General features: G+C 36.2%; 1 protein-coding gene across 1 annotated transcript in view; it reads right to left on the reverse strand.

The window, feature by feature from the left end:
• sez6b (seizure related 6 homolog b) overlaps positions 1 to 20,158 on the reverse strand; it is a 125,840-nt gene that overhangs the window by 16,260 nt on the left and 89,422 nt on the right. Inside the window, exons 6-9 of the mRNA XM_073817331.1 lie at positions 19,442 to 19,610; positions 18,720 to 18,886; positions 11,622 to 11,816; positions 8,913 to 9,051 (exon numbers count right to left, since the gene is read on the reverse strand). Coding sequence (XP_073673432.1) covers positions 8,913 to 9,051; positions 11,622 to 11,816; positions 18,720 to 18,886; positions 19,442 to 19,610 — 670 coding nt within the window. The remainder of the gene's footprint in view (positions 1 to 8,912; positions 9,052 to 11,621; positions 11,817 to 18,719; positions 18,887 to 19,441; positions 19,611 to 20,158) is intronic.

Consider the following 20,158-nt stretch of genomic DNA (forward strand, 5'->3'; position numbering starts at 1 on the left):
CAGAATGCATTAAACTCTCATATAGGGCTCGCAGACACGTCGTCCTCCGCTCAGCACAATGAAAAAGGAAGTGACAAATGCTGGCTTTTAAAAAAAAGAAATGTCAATCGAGACATTCTCTGCATCTCGGACATGGTTAAAATACGTTTCTGCTGGTGAAAGCCGTGAAGATGCATTTGATTCTGTTTGTTTGAGAGATAAATGGGAGTATTTTGTGGAGGATTTTGCGTCTGGCGTTTCTTTGGAAAACTAATGCATTATGATCCATCATCTGTCACGCAAACCAAGCCTATCTGTACCTATCTGTAATTTACATGGATGACAGGCCACAACTGAGAACAACTGTTTTCATGCGTCACAGTGAACAAATTCTGAAGCGGCACGCAGAAGCCTGTCTTCCTTCCTCTGCACCATGTCTGTTTAGTGGAGAATCATCTACCTGAGTGATTGCCCTGCTGGAAAAAAACACCATTTCCAATCAAATCCCCTGTGCCGAGGGCTGGGCACGATGGGCCTGTGCTCGACATACCAACAAGTGCTTTGCGCCCATGGCACAGTAACCCTGGTGTGTCCTTGAAACTTACAGTTAAAGCTAAAGCTAAAATGTATTTATTTAGCTATACTTAAAGTTAAGCTTAATAAAGTTCATTTAGGTCATTCAAGTATATAAAAAAATGTTCCTATATAAATGATGTTTAACAAGCCATTTATTTGAACAAAAATACAGTCAAAACAAAAATATTGTGAAATATTATTACAACATAAAACAACTACTTCTACCTATATTTTGAAGTGCATTTTATTGAAAACTTAATAATTTTGTAGAAAATGTGATACTTTTTTTTCAGGATTCTGTGATTAATAGAAAGCTCAAAAGAACAACATTTATTTTAAATAGATTTTTTTGCAACAATGTACAAGCCCTTACTGTCACTTTTGATCAATTTAATGAATCTTTGCTGAATAAAAATATTATTTTCTTAAAATAGTGTATATTTGCTACTGGTCAAACGTTTGAAATAATTCATTTTGATTAAAAAAAAGTCTCTTAACTCACAAAGGCTGCTTACAGTAAAAATGTACCATTTTGAAATATTATTACTATATATTCTTTCTTTCTTTCTTTCTTTCTTTCTTTCTTTCTTTCTTTCTTTCTTTCTTTCTTTCTTTCTTTCTTTCTTTCTTTCTTCCCAGTCACATTTTCTTGGTTAAATAAACATTACTTACACTATCAAAAAAAAAAAAAAAAGTATTCATATATGTCTATTTATATTTCCATTTTTCTATTTTTATTTCTATTTAATGTAATCAATATTCTATTTATTAGAGCCAAGTATAAATCTCATCAATTCAGTTCCAAAAAAAATAAAAAATAACTCCTGGCAGTAACAATTTAAACAATATATTTTATTTGTGAAATTATGTTCAGCAATTTTTTATTAGTTAACTTTTAACTATTTTTGAATTTTTCAGATCTTGATCATTAGCTTGGTAAATGTTGATCACAGACACAGATTTACTTTAAATTTCACAAAGCTGAATACTCACTAAAACTCATTTTAAGTCTTATTTTGATGTAACAAAGTGGTTATATGTACATTTTTAAATTAGTCTTTACATTAAAGCCATTATATTGTTCATTCAGACTGACACAAGAGGCGGGATTTATCGCATGAACCAATCACAGCCCTTCATAACCAATCATATCGCGATGGAGGTATCTCACGTGACTTTCTCTCATTCATTCTCAGTTACCCCCCACCAAACTCTTTGCCTGCTTTAGGGGGTCTGTTAAAACTCAATGGGCTCAGGGGACCACTTGCTGGTGTCACTGCTGGACAATGTTTCTTTAAGACACTGCCTTCCTTGCCTCCCCAGAGTGGGAGTGGGAATGGGAGTGGTGATTCTACATGGAATAAAATCTGTTACGTAGCCACAAGAGACTCCGGATTGGCCTTTAGTCCACAGCCATTTGTTTAAAATGGACTCAGGACAGAGGCAGCAAATTAACACAGGACTTTCCTGAGATGAAGGTGGATAAGCCCCAGTTACTTCTGCATGAAGAGCCGTACAATGTTGGCACTGGGAAAAGCCAGTCAAACAGAAAAGACTAAACCTTCATTTGGATTGTCAACATTTCCAGAGAGACTTATAGAGGATGATGCCTTCTCAAATAAAGGAGAGAAATTAGTTCCTCTGTTTTTGCAGAGTTCTTCTTTAATTAGAAAGTTAAATATTGGTCTGGGTTCTGGCTTGGTGCCTGGGGGGATGAGACAGCCTTGATTTATTACCAGCCTGCTAAAGGCTGAGACTCTCTGAGGTGCACGCAAGCCAAGCCAACTGTAAACCCAAAGCCAAATGCAGGAGAAAATGAGAGAAACAATCAAAAACAAATCAACAGTTCATGGTCAATCAGGACTATATCTCATTTAAATCGATTCGAATACTGATGTAACAAGGCTGCTGAATATAAGATTCACAATCACGTCAACAAATCCTAATGTTTTGCTTTGCACTTCCAATAGTAATTCCATTAGACATGGATCAAATACACTCCAGCAACAACAAAAACAGGAAGGTAGTATTTTAAGCTTGAATTTTTCCAATATTATTCTCTAGTATTTATGTACAGGCCATAATAATAGCATTTCATTTTTTTTTAATAATAACTGGCATAATTGTTACTATGAATGCAATAATTCTAGAAAATATGTACACTGTTGCATAATTGTTCTCAAACATTCAACATACAATTGATATATTAATATGTTAAAGAACAACAGTGCTAGATGGTGTTCGACTCTTTCTACTGGTTACACTGTTATTGTGAGTCATTTGAACCATTTATTCAATGGATTCATTAAATTTAATGATTCATTCATGAATGAAACAAGTGATTGTCTATATGAGTCATTGAATTATTAACTTAGCCATTTAGTTCAAACACACTGATTCATTTTTGAACGAAACACCTTTATTACTTTTAAAATACATTCTTTTTTTTTCTCTGTGATGCAAAGCTGAATTTTCATCAGCCATTACTCCGGTCTTCAGTGTCACATGATCCTTCAGGAATCATTCTATGATGATTTATTATTAGAATTATCTATGTTGGCAACAGTTGTGCAACCAAATAGTGTTTTGGAACCTGTGATACTTTTTTCAGAATTCTTTGATGAATAAAAAGTTAAAAAGAACAGCATTTATTAAAAATATAAAACTTTTTTTTTTTAACAATATAAGTCTTTGCTATCACCTTTTATTAATTTAACACATCCTTGCTAAATAAAATTATTAATTTATTAAAAAAAAGAAAGAATAAAAATTTGCTGACCCCAAACTTTAACTTTATGTTGTTAAAAAAAAGATTTCTATTTCAAATAAATGCCTTTTTTTTATTCATCAAAGAATCCTGAAAAAAGTATCACAGGTTCCAAAAAAAATATTAAGCAACACAACTTTTTTGAGCACTGATAATAAATCAGCATATCAGAATGATTTTTGAATCAATGTATCAAAGTAATTATGCTGAAAAAATTCAGATTTGATCACAGAAATAAATTTGATTTTTAATGTATATTAAAATAGGAGAATATTATTTTACATTGTAATAATATTTCACAAATAAATTTTTTTTTTCAGCATTTTTGATCAAATAACACAGCCTTGATGAGAATAAATACATACATTCTCACAGCGAGTGTCATGGCGGCACCCAAATCCACTCTAATTTTATAAATAATACTGTTTTTGTGGTCCGGAATGGGAGGTTTTTTTTGGTGAGAATGTACTTGTTTAGACTTCAAATATGCAGTTTGTTAATAAAGGTAATATTTATTTTAAAATTTGCTTCCATGTTTTCTAAGACGTGAGCTCCAGGGGCCATTCAGCGCTCATGAACCTGCCGAGAGAAGCCTTACCACGGTCAGATGTTCTCAAATTTCCCGCTGGCTCTGATGTCTCTATAGTGGTTAAACATGAGATATAATTCATTTTGGGTAAATCTAATGGGCAGTCTTTGGTCTCATTAATCTATGATTTGTTCCAGAGCAAATAGTTTTACCTGAGGGCAAAATCCTAGGGACGAACCACAGCTAAGGCATGAACGTAAATACATCCTATTTAAATCATGTCAGTCTAGCACAGCTGTGCTCTGCAACTCCAGTAGAGGGCTGTAGCACTCATGGGAATCCCGGACTTTGACTGGCTCTGATATATCCAGCATTCCCTGCTGTGCAGCTAAGTCTATGAAAGACTGTGTGCAGGTGTGCCAGCTGTCACCTGAGCACCTCTCTCCCCCCCTTCCTCCAATTCGCGGCCCGGCACATTCAGCGTGAGAAACCCTCCCTGCTAAATGAATTCATCAGCCTTCATTACGCCCCACGTTCTCAGGTAATTGGGAGTGCACCGTACATTGATGAATGATTATGGAGGAGTGGGTGCATATTCATTATCAGGCTAAAATGTTCTTACGGACCCATAATGAGCCTCCAGCAGTGGCCCGGGCCCTGGTATTACAGTACCAATGATTCAAGTGCAACCAAAGGGCTCTGCAGGACACCTACGAAGCAATAAGGACCTGTGGCGGGTCAATGATTGCTTGTAAGAAGATGCAAGAATGTAAAGACAGAAGCGAAATATTTAAAATTGGGTGCACGAGTGCTAGAAGATTTGTTATTAGTCTCTCCCTCAGTCTCTCTGGGCTGAACAGCTGTGTCTGGCTCCCTCCTCACTCATTTTCCTTCCCTATATGTCTCACTTGATGTGCCTGGCTGATAATGTTCCATATGTCCTCTGATAAATTTAGTCATTTGAAGATTATTAGAATGGGGAATGCATAGGCCGACCAGAATGATTCCAGACACACCTAGACCAATACACTGTGTCACTTTTGATCAATTTAATGCACCCCTGCTTAATAAAATTTGATTGTTAATACTTTTAAATAGAAAACTACAATAAATTCACTAATAAGTTGTATTGTATTAACTAATTTCAGATGTGAATGCTTCATGTTTAAGTACACTAATATCAGAAGTACTGAAGAAATTAAATGCATGTATATGTATAGTTAAATGTTTAAATCCAAAACATATGCTAATATCAGGTATAAACAGGGCAAATATCTACATCAGCAAATATCCACCAGTACATCTGTTTCAGGGCATCTGGACCTCATATGGAAACACGTGGCCTCATCCCTCACCAGCAGGAAAAAGGAAAACTCACCATATCCCTCCATTACCTCCACTACAAAATAAATGGAAAATTAATTATGTTGACTGCATCTCCAGCAAAACATCCAGTATGTCATTTATTACAGAGCCGCACAATGTAGCGGTGCAGCCGGGACACTCACAGTGAGAGAGAGAGAGAGAGAGAAAACATGACAAATGCGAAAGGAACCATATGCAAATGAGTGAATCTTAATTAAGGCAGCCAAATTATTGAATGCATGAATAATCTATCTGGGTCTGACACAGCCGGGCCTCATGTTCCGCACCTCACCTGACGGCACAATCACACTCAACACTTGTTTCCCTGCTCACATAATTGATTTCACATTCATAAAAACATCCAATAAAATAATTGTTGTTCTGTTGAGTTTGTTATTAACCTTTGTGCAATGTGCATCCCACTTCTGCATCCTCTTTATGCACAACATGCCCCTTCATCTGCCCTCTTTTTTCAACTCCCCATTTGCCACTCTCTTTCAGAGAGCAGACTTTCAAACTCTGTTCCAAAACCAAGCCAGCCGCCTACTGCATACATAGGCATCCTAACTGATATGGAACCTCATATGTCATATTGTATTCAGCAGCAACTCTAAACACCACACAAATAGCTTGTCTTAGTGTAAATTTTACTATATGTTTGATCAAATACGTCAAATTATTAATTTGTGAGCTTGCTGCGAAGCATTCTAGGAGTGTGTTCTCTGTGATGCTTACACACTATGCCACCTAAAAATATATTTGGTTAAAATTAGGTGTCTTAAAAAGGACATTGGATGCCCATTTTCCACAAGTTGGTATGATTCTTAAGGATCTTCGTGAAATGTCTGTAACATACTTTGGTTAATAACAACACTCTTTTTTTATACCTTGTCAAAAACAGCTCTGTTCAACAGTGATCCGTTTAGGTGCATGGCTCTTTAAATGATAATGAGCTACTGCTCACCCTGCCCCTCTCTTCCATTTTTTTGTGTATTTGGTGGTGCGTTACATTCAAAAACAAAACAAATCCAATGCGTCCTCAGTGGCTCTGATGTGGAAAGAAAATGAGACTCTTATGTTCACTTTTACATTCAAATACAAAACACCTGCATTGCTTACGAGACATTACTTCGAGCGCAGAGAAAATGGTGGACAGCATACAACTGGCTGAGGGCAGAAATACAGTTGAAGTCAAAACTTCACATCTTCCGTTCAGAATCTGCAAAATGAGTCCCTTGTTTGTCCTGAATAGTTCAACTACCTGCTGTTCTTCAGAAAAATCCTTCAGGTCCCACAAATTTTTTGGTTTTCCAGCATTTGTGTGTTATTAAACCCTTTCCAGCAATGACTGTATGATTTTGAGATTGATCTTTTCACACTGAGGACAACTGAGGGACTCATATGCAACTATTACAGATGGTTCAAATATGCTCACTGATGCTCCAGAAGAAACATGTAAGTATGTTATCTAGCCTCTGAAGGGCAGTATTAAATGAAAAAATATAATATTTAGGTAAAATAAGAAAAATCTCCATTGTGTTCAAAAGTTTTCACTCCCCGGCTCTTAATGCATCGTTTTTCTTTCTGGAGTATCAGTGAGCATTTGAACCTTCTGTAATAGCTGCATATGAGTGCCTCAGTTGTCCTCAGTGTGAAAAGATGGATCTCAAAGTCATACAGTCCTTGTTGGAAAGGGTTCAAATACACAAAAATGCTGAAAAACCAAAGATTTGTGGGACCTGAAGGATTTTTCTGAAGAACAGCGGGCAGTTAAACTGCTCAGGACAAACAAGGGACTCATAAACAACTATCACTAAACAAACAAACAAACAAAAAATATGTGGATAATTTAAGTAAGAACACAGTATTAAGAATCAAGGGGATGTAAACTTTTGAACTCATCTATAGCTAATATGGGACAATCCGTCAGCGGTCGTGGACGGGGCCTGATCAGAAAATCAAAACGCCTTGATAATTCAGCCTGTTTAGGGTTTTTGGCGATTAAAAAACGGAAGTGAATAGATTTTTATCATTGTAGGTCACATTTATACGCAAACACTCTATAAAAGTGAATTTTGCATCCGATGTCCCCTTTAAAATGCTAAATAATTAAGTTGTCTTTTGGCACAGCTTTTGCATCGATGATGTCTTAAAATGATATCTCTATAGACAGCTCACTAGGTTTTGGAACGGAGCATTCTGAGTATTTTTCCCTGTGAGAGGACGGCATGTTGATCTAGCTTGCATCTCCAAGTAGTTGAGTCTTTTCCCCCACGAGGCTCTGCAGAGAAAATAACTCTCTCTCGCTTGCCATCTTTCAATCTCCCCGCCAGCGCAGTTTGACTGCATTTGGCAGGGAGTGCGAACTGAGTAAACGTGATGCGATGTTAACCCGCAATTTACAGATACACTCAACCTTTCCCATGACCCCTCAATTAAATTCAGCATAAAGCTAGGCAACAGCTATCTTGTCTTTGAGAACTTGGCTGACAGCAGGAGCCACTAAGGAAGCACCCTGCCCCACTGATCACAGTAATTATTAATGCAACCGAGAGAAATTCAAATTGTTTTTGGGTTAATTCTTGAAGAGTTTAGAGTAAATCTGAAAGAAAGCTGTGCTGTTGTGTCAGTGCTTTAAAGATGTATGCTCTGGGAGATCTTCAGAAAAGCCAATCGAGGTCTTTGAGTTCTAGGCCGTCGCAGTTCAACAGAAATCTCACAAAAATGCCCAGAGCGATATGACGGGTGTTTCATTTGGACAGTGAGAGCAGAATGGAGCCGAATCGGTCAGTGGGGAGCAGATGACGCAAAGCTCCAGTATTTGTAACTGCGGTGCAATCTCAGCCACATCAAGGACAAACCCAGCAGAAAGGCGGCCCCATGGTGATACGAGTTTGAGTCTGTAGAAATCTACAGTTAGAGACTGATGGGTATGAAAGGAGTGTGCTGAAAGGTCTTGATGAAGCCACAGTGGATTTGATCCACACTTATCTCAGCATGAGTAAAGGATGCAGCAGATGTATCAGTTGCATTCTCTAGTGATGATACATTAAAAGCTGAGTTATGTCCACTGAAAAACTCTAGAGAGATTTCGGGAGAATATTTGCTTCTTGCATCAGACAAAGGCTGCATCTCATTACCAGTTTTTCTTGATCCTGACATACTCATGGACATGTTTAGATCCAGCCTATCCAAACTTTACCATTTTGTTTATTTAAACAGAGAATCATCTTAATTAACGCCAGTAAAGTATGGAGTGCCTCAAGGATCTATCTTAGACCCACGGCTATTTTCAGTATATATGTTGCCCCTTGCTAATATTATTAAAAAATATGGAATTAGTTTCCATTGTTATGCTGATGATACACAACTAAGTATTTCAACAAAGCCAGACGAATCTTGTAAATGATCTAAGCTAACAGAATCTAAAAGATTGGATGACCAAAAATTTGTATTGTTACTTCCTCTACAGTCAAGTGGATCATGATTTCAGTTTTGTTTCCAACAGTTTGTGCAGCCCTACAATATAATGCAATTTATTTCCCCATGTTTGAATTATATAAGATGGACATCATAGTGGAACCAAAATCAAAGGCTTGGCTGGCAGATACAGATCACTCTCAAAACTCCCAAAACTGAGGACTGTGTAAGGTTTCTTTGTGATAATGTGTAAATATGTCATTCACTTTGACGTACACTTGGATGTCTAGCATGATCCTCTTGTCTTCTTCAACATGGATCCCCCAGATGCAGTCCTGACCCTTATCATAGGCCTCAGGCCAGTTTGGAGACAACACCACCCCAGCAGAATCCGTGATCTCTCCACTGCAAACCGCTGCAAAGCAACCAAAGAGAGAGAAAAAAGAGGTCAGAAAGAAAGAAGAAAGGCAAACATGAACAACTGTACCCAAAATGCCTTCTTTTCGCATTTAAAACAGACTTTTATGAAAAAAACATGAACAAAAGTCTTCGCAAATACAAAAAAATAAATGAATAAACAAATAGAATGAATACTATGTGTTATTTTAATTATTAAGTAGCATGTAATACTTTTAATAATAAGCTTTTTTATGTTTTCAGTTTTCATTAAATTTTTTATTGTACATTTTAGTGATTTTGTTTTCATGTTTTGTCATGTTATATTTCTATATGTTTACTTCAGTTTCAGAATTTTAAGTACTGTTAACTAAAATTAAAACCACCTGTAATTTTTAAAAGTTCTGGCATTCTGTATCCCAATTTGTTGCATAGGTGACCCCCAGCTCTGGAACAGAGGTCAAACTCTGGATTAATCCTACTAGGGTCTAAGTGGAAAATTCCGGTCGGATTAATAAACAACTTCAGGCTTCCTGTTTTCATTTTTCCCTTTTTCACACCACTACACTGGCTTAGCTGGTTGTAAGCACATTTTCAAATGGAAAAGCTGTTGTCTTGACCCTCTGCTGGAGCCAGTACGATTAAATCCTTTCAATCCAAACTCTATTGTGAGGCTAGAGAAATGTACTTGAGCATCGGGTCAGATAAGATGCCACTGTGTGTGTGTAGGTGGGGTGGAATCAGGGTTTTATGAGGGAGGTATTCTCTCGCATTCTTCGGCTCTGTGCACCTGAAACTAGCCTCCATGGCTTAATGCTTTTAGTGCTGCTTTAGGCGCGTGACTGTGGCTAAGAGTGTCTGAAACCCATCCAGGTGACACAGGATGTAGTGGATTACATAGAAAAGGCACTAAATGGATGTGTGGGGCTTGTACTGTACCTGCACATGCTGCCTGTAGAGCTCTTCAGTAGCTAACTAATGAAGATTACACACAGAAACACACAAATATATAGCCTACACATATACCCTCATGTGTGAACACAAAGGAGAGAATTCAAGAATCAAATGTGTTATTTACTTGCACACACACATTGCATGTTGTGTTATTTTACCACCTATAGGTGACATATTATAAAGACCTGACTTTTTCTGTGCTATAAACAGGTCCCCGTTGCAACTACCAACCCAGAAAATGTGAAAAAGAACAACCCAGTGATGTCTTGTGAAAAAACATGCTGCTCAGATTTCACTCCCCCTGTGATGTAGAAAGGGGATCTAATTATAATATTACCACCCCTTAATCTTCACATTTCCACCCACGGCGAGCGACAACAGCCCTATTCTGGAAAAGGGGGCGGGAAACAGCAGCTCATTTGCATTTAAAGAGACATGCACAAAAACAGCATGTTTCTGCTTCCACTAAAAAGAAACATTTTTAAAATGATATAATAAATGATCTGTGGGTTATTTTGAGCTGAAACTTCATAGACACATTCTGGAGACATCTCAGACTTAGATATTGTAAAAAGGGGCATTGTAGGTATCCTTTAAGCAAATGTGCTAAATCAGCACTCCTGGCCTTTTTTTTAATTAACTTTTGGTGAACAACTGCAGCCATGAGCAAGAGAAAAACAAAAAATCTCAATAAATATTAAAATGATAATAATTTATTTGATTAAAATTGATGTTGTTTTTATTAATAATATTACTGTTATTAATAACAATAAAATTATTAGTACAATTTTCACTTCATTAAAATATTTCTAATATTAAAATATTATTATACAAACATTAACAAATATATTTAGTAGGGCTGTCAGTCGATTAACAGTATTGATCTAATTAATTACATGATGTTTCAATTAATTAATCTAAGTAATCGCATATTATCGAAAAATAAATCTGTCTATGAAAACGCCCACAAAAGATTATTTAAAGCTATTTTGTGTTAAATGAGAAAGTAGCAAGTAAACAAATGTTGCATTATCTTGAGTAATCTTTGCTTATTAGTATGGATGCATTGGATCATCGAAGGTCAGCAGCTAAGACATCGGTGAATAAAATGGGATTAAATAAAGGATATTTGTATTATTTAACATATTTAATTATTGCAGGTTTGCATTGAATTTCACTGCTTTTATTCATTTTTAGGTATACTCTGTTTTTTAGTGAGTGAGATGTTCACAATTATTCTAGAACTAAAGTAACATCTTACACACAATTTCTGTCAACATGGGGACAGGAGAGCTTTTAATCAATAAATGGGAGGGAAAAAGTAACTGCCGTTACCTATTTGAAAAAGTAACTCTGAGATTTTTGTCAATTAAAAAGCAATGCTTTACTTTACTAGTTACTTGGAAAAAGTCATATTACGGAACTTGCGTTACTTGTAATGCGTAACCCCCAACACTGCTCAAGAACTGAATTCAGACAAACACAAACATGTTGAGTTTTGAGGAAAAAAAAGTTAAAGTTTGAAAGTTACGGACAGAATCACATTAACTCTCATGACTTGAAAGGCAGCCAGTTCTTCAATTGTGAATTTGGCCTAACCCTGGTACACATGCATAAACAAACATTCGCACGCACCTCTGCAGGCGGGCTCAGTCTCATTCCATTGAGGGTTGCTGGGATCCATGCACTCGATGATAACAGAGCCCTGCTCCAGGGTGTATCCGGGGTCACAGGTGAACTCCACAACCGTGCCCACAGCGTAGGTGCTGTCAGTGGTGGTGAAGTTGCCGTACTTGACGAATGGCTCGTAGCAGTGCCCTGCTGCAAAAGCTGAGAGGACACACCATAAATCACCTGCTCCGAGACGCACATCACAGTCCAAACACTATCACCAAGCATCTGATTTCAGAAGAGCTTAAAACACACAGATAACCAGTCCGCTCAGCTCAGCCTTGCAGCTTCACAAAATAATTTCGTCCGAAAGGCCGAGGACGGCGTGGAATCTGAATTTAAAAGCATTTTTAGGTGGCAGTCTAAAAGAATTTGTCTGTGCAGCATTTTATTTTTCCACCAATCATAATCTTCCTGGACGCAAACCCAAGGTTTCGGGTTGCCCTTGGAAGGAGATTGTTAGTTAATCATCCTTAGCCAGACTTGCAAGGCCACTTACGGGCGTAAAAGGGAGAGAGACGGGCCGACGACGTGAATAAATGTGAAACGTGAATGAACAAACTCACTCAGGGAAACAACAAACCGTCACGCCCGGCTGAACCGTTATTGGTTGTTGTGCTCGTCTGAGAATGTAGAATAGAGATTAGAGCGAGAGAAGGAGACTTAAGATGAGGATGTTCAGACTATGGATAAACACTGGCTTTGATATCCCTCTGGGTCCGGCCTCATTCAAGCGTGAGCTAGATTAGACTACCCACATTCAGCTTTACGTTCAGCCTCGCCCTCTCTGTTTAATAAACACAGGCGATTCTGCCAATTACTGCAAACTGTTTTCCCCCACCTTCCCCCCAAGTCCCCTTCCCCAGGCACATTTGCATTATTCATCTTTGACTTCATCTGGCTCCGTTCTCTAAAAGAAGTAAAAATGAGCCATTTTAATCATCAGTCAGTTCCTGCTCTCTTTTAAGCACAGAAACAATCATTATATAAGATGGTATCAACAAAAAAAGACAGATTTATATGGAAATAAGAGTAATATGTTTTAGACGGTGCATAATTTATGGACATTTTATGTCACTGCTATGAGTGAGGTCCCCACAGGAAAGAAAAACCATAAATGAAATCTCTTTAATGTCTCAGTTTCTTCTCCCAGGCAGCAATTAGATTAAACAGTGAGAAAGATTGTTTTCTCCTGAGAACAGAGTTTTCAGAGAGATCTACAACAATATTGTTCAAACTTTTGTTCAGTTTCCAGAGACACAAAAGTCATATATTTAAATCTGAAGTCAAACATTTGTTATCCTTCAAAACTAAATTACAATAGAAACACTTCTAAAACTAAGAAAAGATAAATATTAACGCCTATATAATATGCTATTCAAATCATATTGCAGTTTTATATTTTACTATGTCAGAAAATGTCTCATTTTAGGCAAAAAGATCTTGAGACAATGTTGATTCTTAAATGAAGCATAATATAGAACTCCATTAAGTCTCTACAGAGGAATACAATATGAAGGTATGAACATTTCGAATAATATTTTTTGTAAGAAATCAAAACTTTTATTTAGCAAGGATACATTAAATCGACCAAAAAGGAAGGTAAAGACACTTATAAATAATGTCATAAAAAAAAATTCTATTTCAAATAAATTGTTTTTAGGAACTTTCCATTCATCAAAGAAATCCTGAAAATTGTACCACATTTCACATATTAGATTGATTTCTGAAAGTTCATTTGTCACTAAAGACGGGAGTAATGATGCAGAAAAATTAGCTTTGCCATCACAGGAATAAATTACATTTTAAAATATCTTAAAGCAGAAAACATTTATTTTAAATTGTTATAATATTTCACATTATTTCTGTTTTTACTGTATTTTTGATCAAATAAATGAAGCCTCGGTAATCATAAGTATGGAAGCCTGTTGACTTTTTTTCTTAGATTTTTTTTAAATTAAGTCAGAATTGCGAGATGTGAACTCGCAGTTAAGAGTTATAAAGTCAGAATTGCATGATATAAATGTATAATTGTGAGAAATAATGTCAGAATTGCAAGATAAAAACTCAATTTTTTCACAATAAAAACTTCTTTCTTGCAAATGTGAGTTCGTATCTTGCAATTCTGATATTTTTTCTTGCAATTGCAAGTTTATATCTCGCAATTCTGACTTTTTTCACAGAATTGTGAGATATAAACTCGCAATTGTGATTTATAAAGTATATTTTGAGGGGGGGAAAGACTGATACAGTATGTTTTAAAAATTGAGAGTTCATATCTCACAATTCTAATTTAATAACTTAAGTCAGAATGGCAAGATATAAACTTGTAATTCTGAGAAAAAGGTCACAATTGCAAGATCTAAATTCGTAATTTTGATAAAAAAGCAAGAACTGACTTTATATCTCGCAATTCTGACTTTATTTTATAATAAACTCAGAAAAAGTCAGATTTGCAAGTTTATATCTCGCAATTCTGACTTTATAAATCGCTATTGCAAGTTTATATCTCACAATTCTAAAAAAAAAGGCACAATTAGATCTAAACTCAAGATCTAAACTCATAATTTTGAGAAAAAAGCAAGAACTGTGAGTTTATATCTTGCATTTCTGACCTTATTTTATGAAAAACTCGCAATTCTGAGAAAAAGTCAGATTTGCAAGTTTATATCTTACAATTCTGATTTTATAAATGGCTATTGCAAGTTTATATCTCACAATTCTGTAATTTTGAGAAAAAAAAGCAAGAACTGTGAGTTTATATCTTGCAATTCTGACGTTACTTTATGATAAACTCGCAATTCTGAGAAAAAAAGTCAGATTTTTATCTCGCAATTCTGATTTTATAAATCGCTATTGCAAGTTTATATCTCAAAAAGTCAGATTTGCAAGTTTATATCTCACAATTCTAATTTTATAAATTGCTATTGCAAGTTTATACCTTAAAAAGTCAGATTTGCAAGTTTATATCTCGCAATTCTGAAAAAAAGTCACAATTGTGAGATCTAAACTCTAAATTTTGAGAAAAAAAGCAAGAACTGTGAGATTATATCTTGCAATTCTGACTTTATTTTTTGATAAACTCGCAATTCTGAAAAAAAAAAAGTCAGATTGGCAAGTTTATATCTCGCAATTCTGGCTTTATAATTCGCTATATAATTCGCTTGGCTTTATAATTCGCTATTCTGACTTTATTTTCTGAAAAACAATTCTGAGAAAAAAAGTCATACTTGCAAGTTTATATCTTGCAATTCTGACTTTATAAACCGCTATTGCAATTTTATATCTCACAATTCTGACTGAAAACTCGTAATTGTGAGAAAAGATGTCATAATTTTGAGATAAAAAGTCGCAGTCACCTTTTCAATTTTTTATTCAGTGGTGTAAACAAGCTTCCATACATAAGGGATGTTAAAAAACACCAGCAACAACAACAACAACAACAAAAATCTTACCAACCCTTAACATTTGATTTGTAGGGTTTAAGGTATGAAATAGAAACTTTCACTGCAAAAGTTTCTCTAGGCCAAACCGAGAAAACAATCACAGAGAACATGGTCAAAAAACAGCGAAATTATGTAAAAGCGAAATGAATCTCAAAAAATTATGATCACACTGAAAACCATCTATTTCAGCAAATACAAATAAAACTATTCTATTCAACTGCAATTGATACACAGATTAACATGATTCTAGTTTAAAAGGCCTTCCGAGGACTGAGTATTTTGCGTGTGGCCTCTCAACACCCACAGAGTTCCAGATCAATGCTTTTGCTAGTGTACTGAAATTGATAAAAACAGATCTATTTTGTTTATGACGGCAGAAAAAGGAGAACGGCACTTCAATCAGAAAGACTATTAAAACCTGAGCAGTCTGCCTGGTGTGAAATTCAGAGAGGCGTCTGGAGCGTGAGAAGACAAGGCGAATTGTTACAGGTTGCCGTGAAGGCACATTAGTATATTGTAGATAGCATAATCGGATTGCGGCATGGTAAATGAGATTAGATTGATCTCGCTGGATAATGACTGTGAGGTCCTGAGGTGTGCATGACATCCTTGTGAACAAATGCAACCGCACATGTTCAACTGACCTGTCAGAGGGAATAGGAATGCAATTTCTGTAAAAAAAATAAAAAAATGAAAAGGCTTTGCGTTTCCCTTTAAAACTCATTTTAATGACCTTGTCGGGTTGCATTTGCCCGCTTCATTCGATTTCCATTTGATTTAATCTGAATAAATCTCATTTGAGCCACGAATCTAAGGAGTGTTTAGCAAGGCACGTGGGAGAACAGATCTTTGGTGTGAATCGAAGCAACAAGGGGAATGTGCCGGAAGGTACACTCTTTGTCTCCACCACAGCCCGCAGGCTCTGTAGAGGACATGTGTTCTTCAAACAACGTTTGAACTTGGTAACCGTCGCAGTGTACGGCCCGGCTCAGAGTGGAGGATGGATTAGAAAAGATGCTGGCTGCTATCATGTCCTCATTATTACGACATCCTGTTAAGCTGGAATCCAACTATTTCCTCAATCAGCTTCAAAAATACCTTGCGGATATGCTGAGATAGTTCACCCACAAATGGAAATTCTGTCATATACTCACCCTCAAGTCGTTCCAAACCTGCAAGATTTCATCTTCGAAACACAAATTAAGATATTTTTGATGAAATCCAAAAGCTTTCTGACCGTGCATAGACAGTATCGCAGCTAAAACGTTCAAGGCCTTGAAAGGTAGTAAGGACTAGTGTTTTCACAATACCAAAATTTTGACTTCAATACGGTACCTGACTAAAATATATCTACTACTGAACCAATACTACGACAATAACATAGAACTGAACAGGAAAAGTTTTATCTTTGTTATTAATAATAAGAATATAGATGCAAGTAAAAAGCTAAAGGAAAAATACAATAAAACAAAGACACATGAAATAAACAGGGCCCTATGAAATCTGTTTATTTCTTCCCAAATTCATTTGAATTTTTCTGGATTGCGTTTTTCAGTCTTAATTTTTCAAGACTCTATTTGATTACATAAAACAATATGAATCAAAAAGCATGTCTGATTAATTAAAATCATGAGCCTCACACAATTTAACAGCAATTTATTAAAATTTTAAAAACAAATACATTTTTATAGGCCAGTGAAATACGTTTTATTATTTTTCTCAAATTCTGTTTTATTTTTCTTAAATTCTGTTAATCTATTTTCCATTTATTTTCTGGATTCTATTTTAATAGTTTCATTAAATTTTGATAATCAAAAGCATGTCTAATTATTTTAGAAAGATTAATTAGATTTTATAAAGATTTTTTTTTTTTTTTAAAAAACACTGGGGTGTATTTACAATTTTCTGTTAAATAAATTCTGGTAAATATTTTTTTCTAGTAAATATTCCTAAAATATTGTTTTAATAATATTTTTATCAATACCACGACTGAGGTGAGTCCCTTGAGCAAGGCACCGAACCCCCAACTGCTCCCCGGGCGCCGCAGCAATGGCTGCCCACTGCTCCGGGTGTGTGTTCACGGTGTGTGTGTGTGTTCACTACTGTGTGTGTGCACTTGGATGGGTTAAATGCAGAGCACAAATTCCTAGTATGGGTCACCATACTTGGCCTCACGTCACCTCCTTTCCTTTCCTTTCCTTTCCTAGTAGCAGTGGCACTATTCTGCGTAATACACTAAATTCTGTTTTTATGAATGGATCCCACAGTTTTTACTCAGGAATTATGGCTCTTATCAAAATGCATTCTTAACGTACCGGTACTAGTAAAATGCGGAATCGCACCATTTTTAAAAGCAGGGTATTGCGATACCTTTTTAGTACCAGTATATTGTGCAATGCTTGTAAGGACATCATTAAAATAGTCCATGTGACATCAGTGTTTCAACCATAATGTTATGAAGCTATGACAATACTTTTTGGCCCGGTTTCACAGACAGGGCTAAGACTAAGCCAGGATTAGGCCATAGATCAATTAGGACATTTAAGTAATTTTTATAAACATGCTTAGAAAAAAACATTGCTGGTGTGCATCTTAAAACAAAAAAAATGCACTGATATAGTTTTAAGATCAGTCAGTGCAAGTTTATTTCAGATGAAACAGCTCAGACTTACATTTTAGTCTAGGACTAGGCTTAAGCCATGTCTGTGAAACCGGGGGTTTGTGTGCAAAAGAAAACAAAAATAATGACTTTAACAATTTCTTCTTATCCGTGTCAGTCTTCAATGCATGTTCCTTACTACCTTCTGGGCCTTGAACGTGAACTGCTGTCCACCCAGGGTAAGTAAGCTCTCGTATTTCATCAAGAATATCTCATTTGTGTTCTGAAGATGAACAAAGGTCTTACAGGTTTGGAACGACATGAGGGAAAGTAATTAATGAGAGAATTTTAATTTTTTGCGTGAACTGTCGCTTTGACTCTTAAGAACATATGTGACCCTGGACCACAAAACCAGTCTTAAGTCGCTGGGGTATATTTGTAGCAATAGCCAAAAATACATTGTATGGGTCAAAATTATCGTTTTTTATTTTATGCCAAAAATCAATGGGAAATTAAGTAAAGATCATGTTCCATGAAGATTTTTTGTAAATATATCAAAATGTAATTTTTGATTAGTAATATGCATTGTTAAGAACTTAATTTGGACAACTTTAAAGGTGATTTTCTCAGTATTTTGATTTTTTTTGCACCCTCAGATTCCAGATTTTCAAATAGATGTATCTCGGCCAAACATTGTCCTATCCTAACAAACCACACATCAATAGAAAGCTTATTTATTGAGCTTTCATGTGATGTATACATCTCAGTTTTGTAAAATTTAACCTTATGACTGGTTTTGTGGTCCAGGGTCACATATGTGTGTTTCTGTCTTACGAACTGGTCAATGGAGGAGATATATTTGCTCAAAATGGCACTTGCGTTACAAGTATTCAAACTGTTTTGTTTTAATACTTGTAACGCAGATGTAACTGAAAATGTCAATCAGATTGTAACATTCAGGTTTCGTATAAACAGAAACGTAATGGATTGTATTCATTCAGCCTTGTTGGTCCATACCTTCATATCTGATGGCGACTCCTGTGTTGGTGCCGAAACCATCCGTCGTAAACTCCACAAAGAGATGTCTGGAGGAACTAACGATTCCCTCGTTTGGAAGATACTCCACCTCGTACGAGTCGTACAAAATCGGCGAATCAATGTTATTGCCGTTTTTAATCAGAAACCTGCAGACATTAACAGAACAGAAGGGTTTAGTTCAGTTGAAAACAACTGATCTTTCAACAGTATCTGTTTGGCAGCAGATGTAACGTTCCTCCGATTTCTAGTACTGTCTTTTGGCAGTTTGCATAATAATTGCCTGATATGATTTTGAATAGCTGAGCAGCAAGTGACCTCATTAAAAGTCCATTTGTTAGCAAAGCCTGCAGAAAAAGCGGATACCGCTAATAAAAATAACTTAATCCCCCTCCTGAGGCCCTGGAGTGGGCTCTAATCGCTCTCTCCGTGCCTGCACGAGGGGATTTGATTATTCTAAATTATTTTAAAGGAGAGCAAGTGTCTGATCTCAGAAACTTTCATCCACTTTCACTGACGCACTCACAGCTGTTCCTATCATGCCTCGCTCTCGCCATAGCAGATAATGCCCTGAAGAGCAGCGCCACATTTGGAGTGTGACGGCACTGTGAAGAGACACTTGGAGCTTCTCCAACTCTCTTTGAACATCAGATGACTAATTAGTGTATAATAGCCAAGTGCTGAGTGAGTCGGATGGGACGGACCTGTCGTCGTCTTCCGCGAGGGCCACCTTCTCGAAGTGCACGTGCAGCCGTTGACCCTCAGGGGCCTCCAGCACCCAGTGACAGGTCAGGTTGTTGCTGTAGTTGCCAGGGAAACCAGGGGATACGATGCGGCCGAGAGTCGCGTTCTTCACCATTCCACCGCAGGACACTGTTCACAGTACAAATGGAAGGAGACAGATGACATTGAGTAGAAAAATGAGAGTTAGAGGTCGAGGAAGCTGTCGGATGTGACTGTAATGACTGGGCCTCTGTCTAAAACACAACAATAACAATAATAGCAAGATGACATAATAAATGAGGGCACAATGTTTTTACACATTAAAGAGAATTTCAGACACTCTCTTTTATATAGCAGGTGAAAACCAGATGAATATGAAGACATGAAATGAGTAGCATGTCTGAATTTATAGTATTCATAAAAGACTTGAAATAAAAACACAAAAAAGATTATTGGAGTTTGTTTTTTTGTTTTTTTTTACAAGAAAATAGTATTTTTGTTTTCTACTTCAAAATTTCACATTTAATTTAATTTAATAAAGTTCTTTATCAGTATGCGATTTCGGACGCACGTTTAGGAGTATGAAAAATCTAGTTTAAAACAAGTGCCAAGATCATTAAAAATGCATTTTGCATTCATGATGGTTTCATACAGTTTGAAAAACTTTTACACCATTTTTGACAAGTAAAAATACCATA

Source organism: Garra rufa, chromosome 14 (assembly GCF_049309525.1).
Source record: "Garra rufa chromosome 14, GarRuf1.0, whole genome shotgun sequence".
Lineage (NCBI taxonomy): Eukaryota > Metazoa > Chordata > Actinopteri > Cypriniformes > Cyprinidae > Garra > Garra rufa.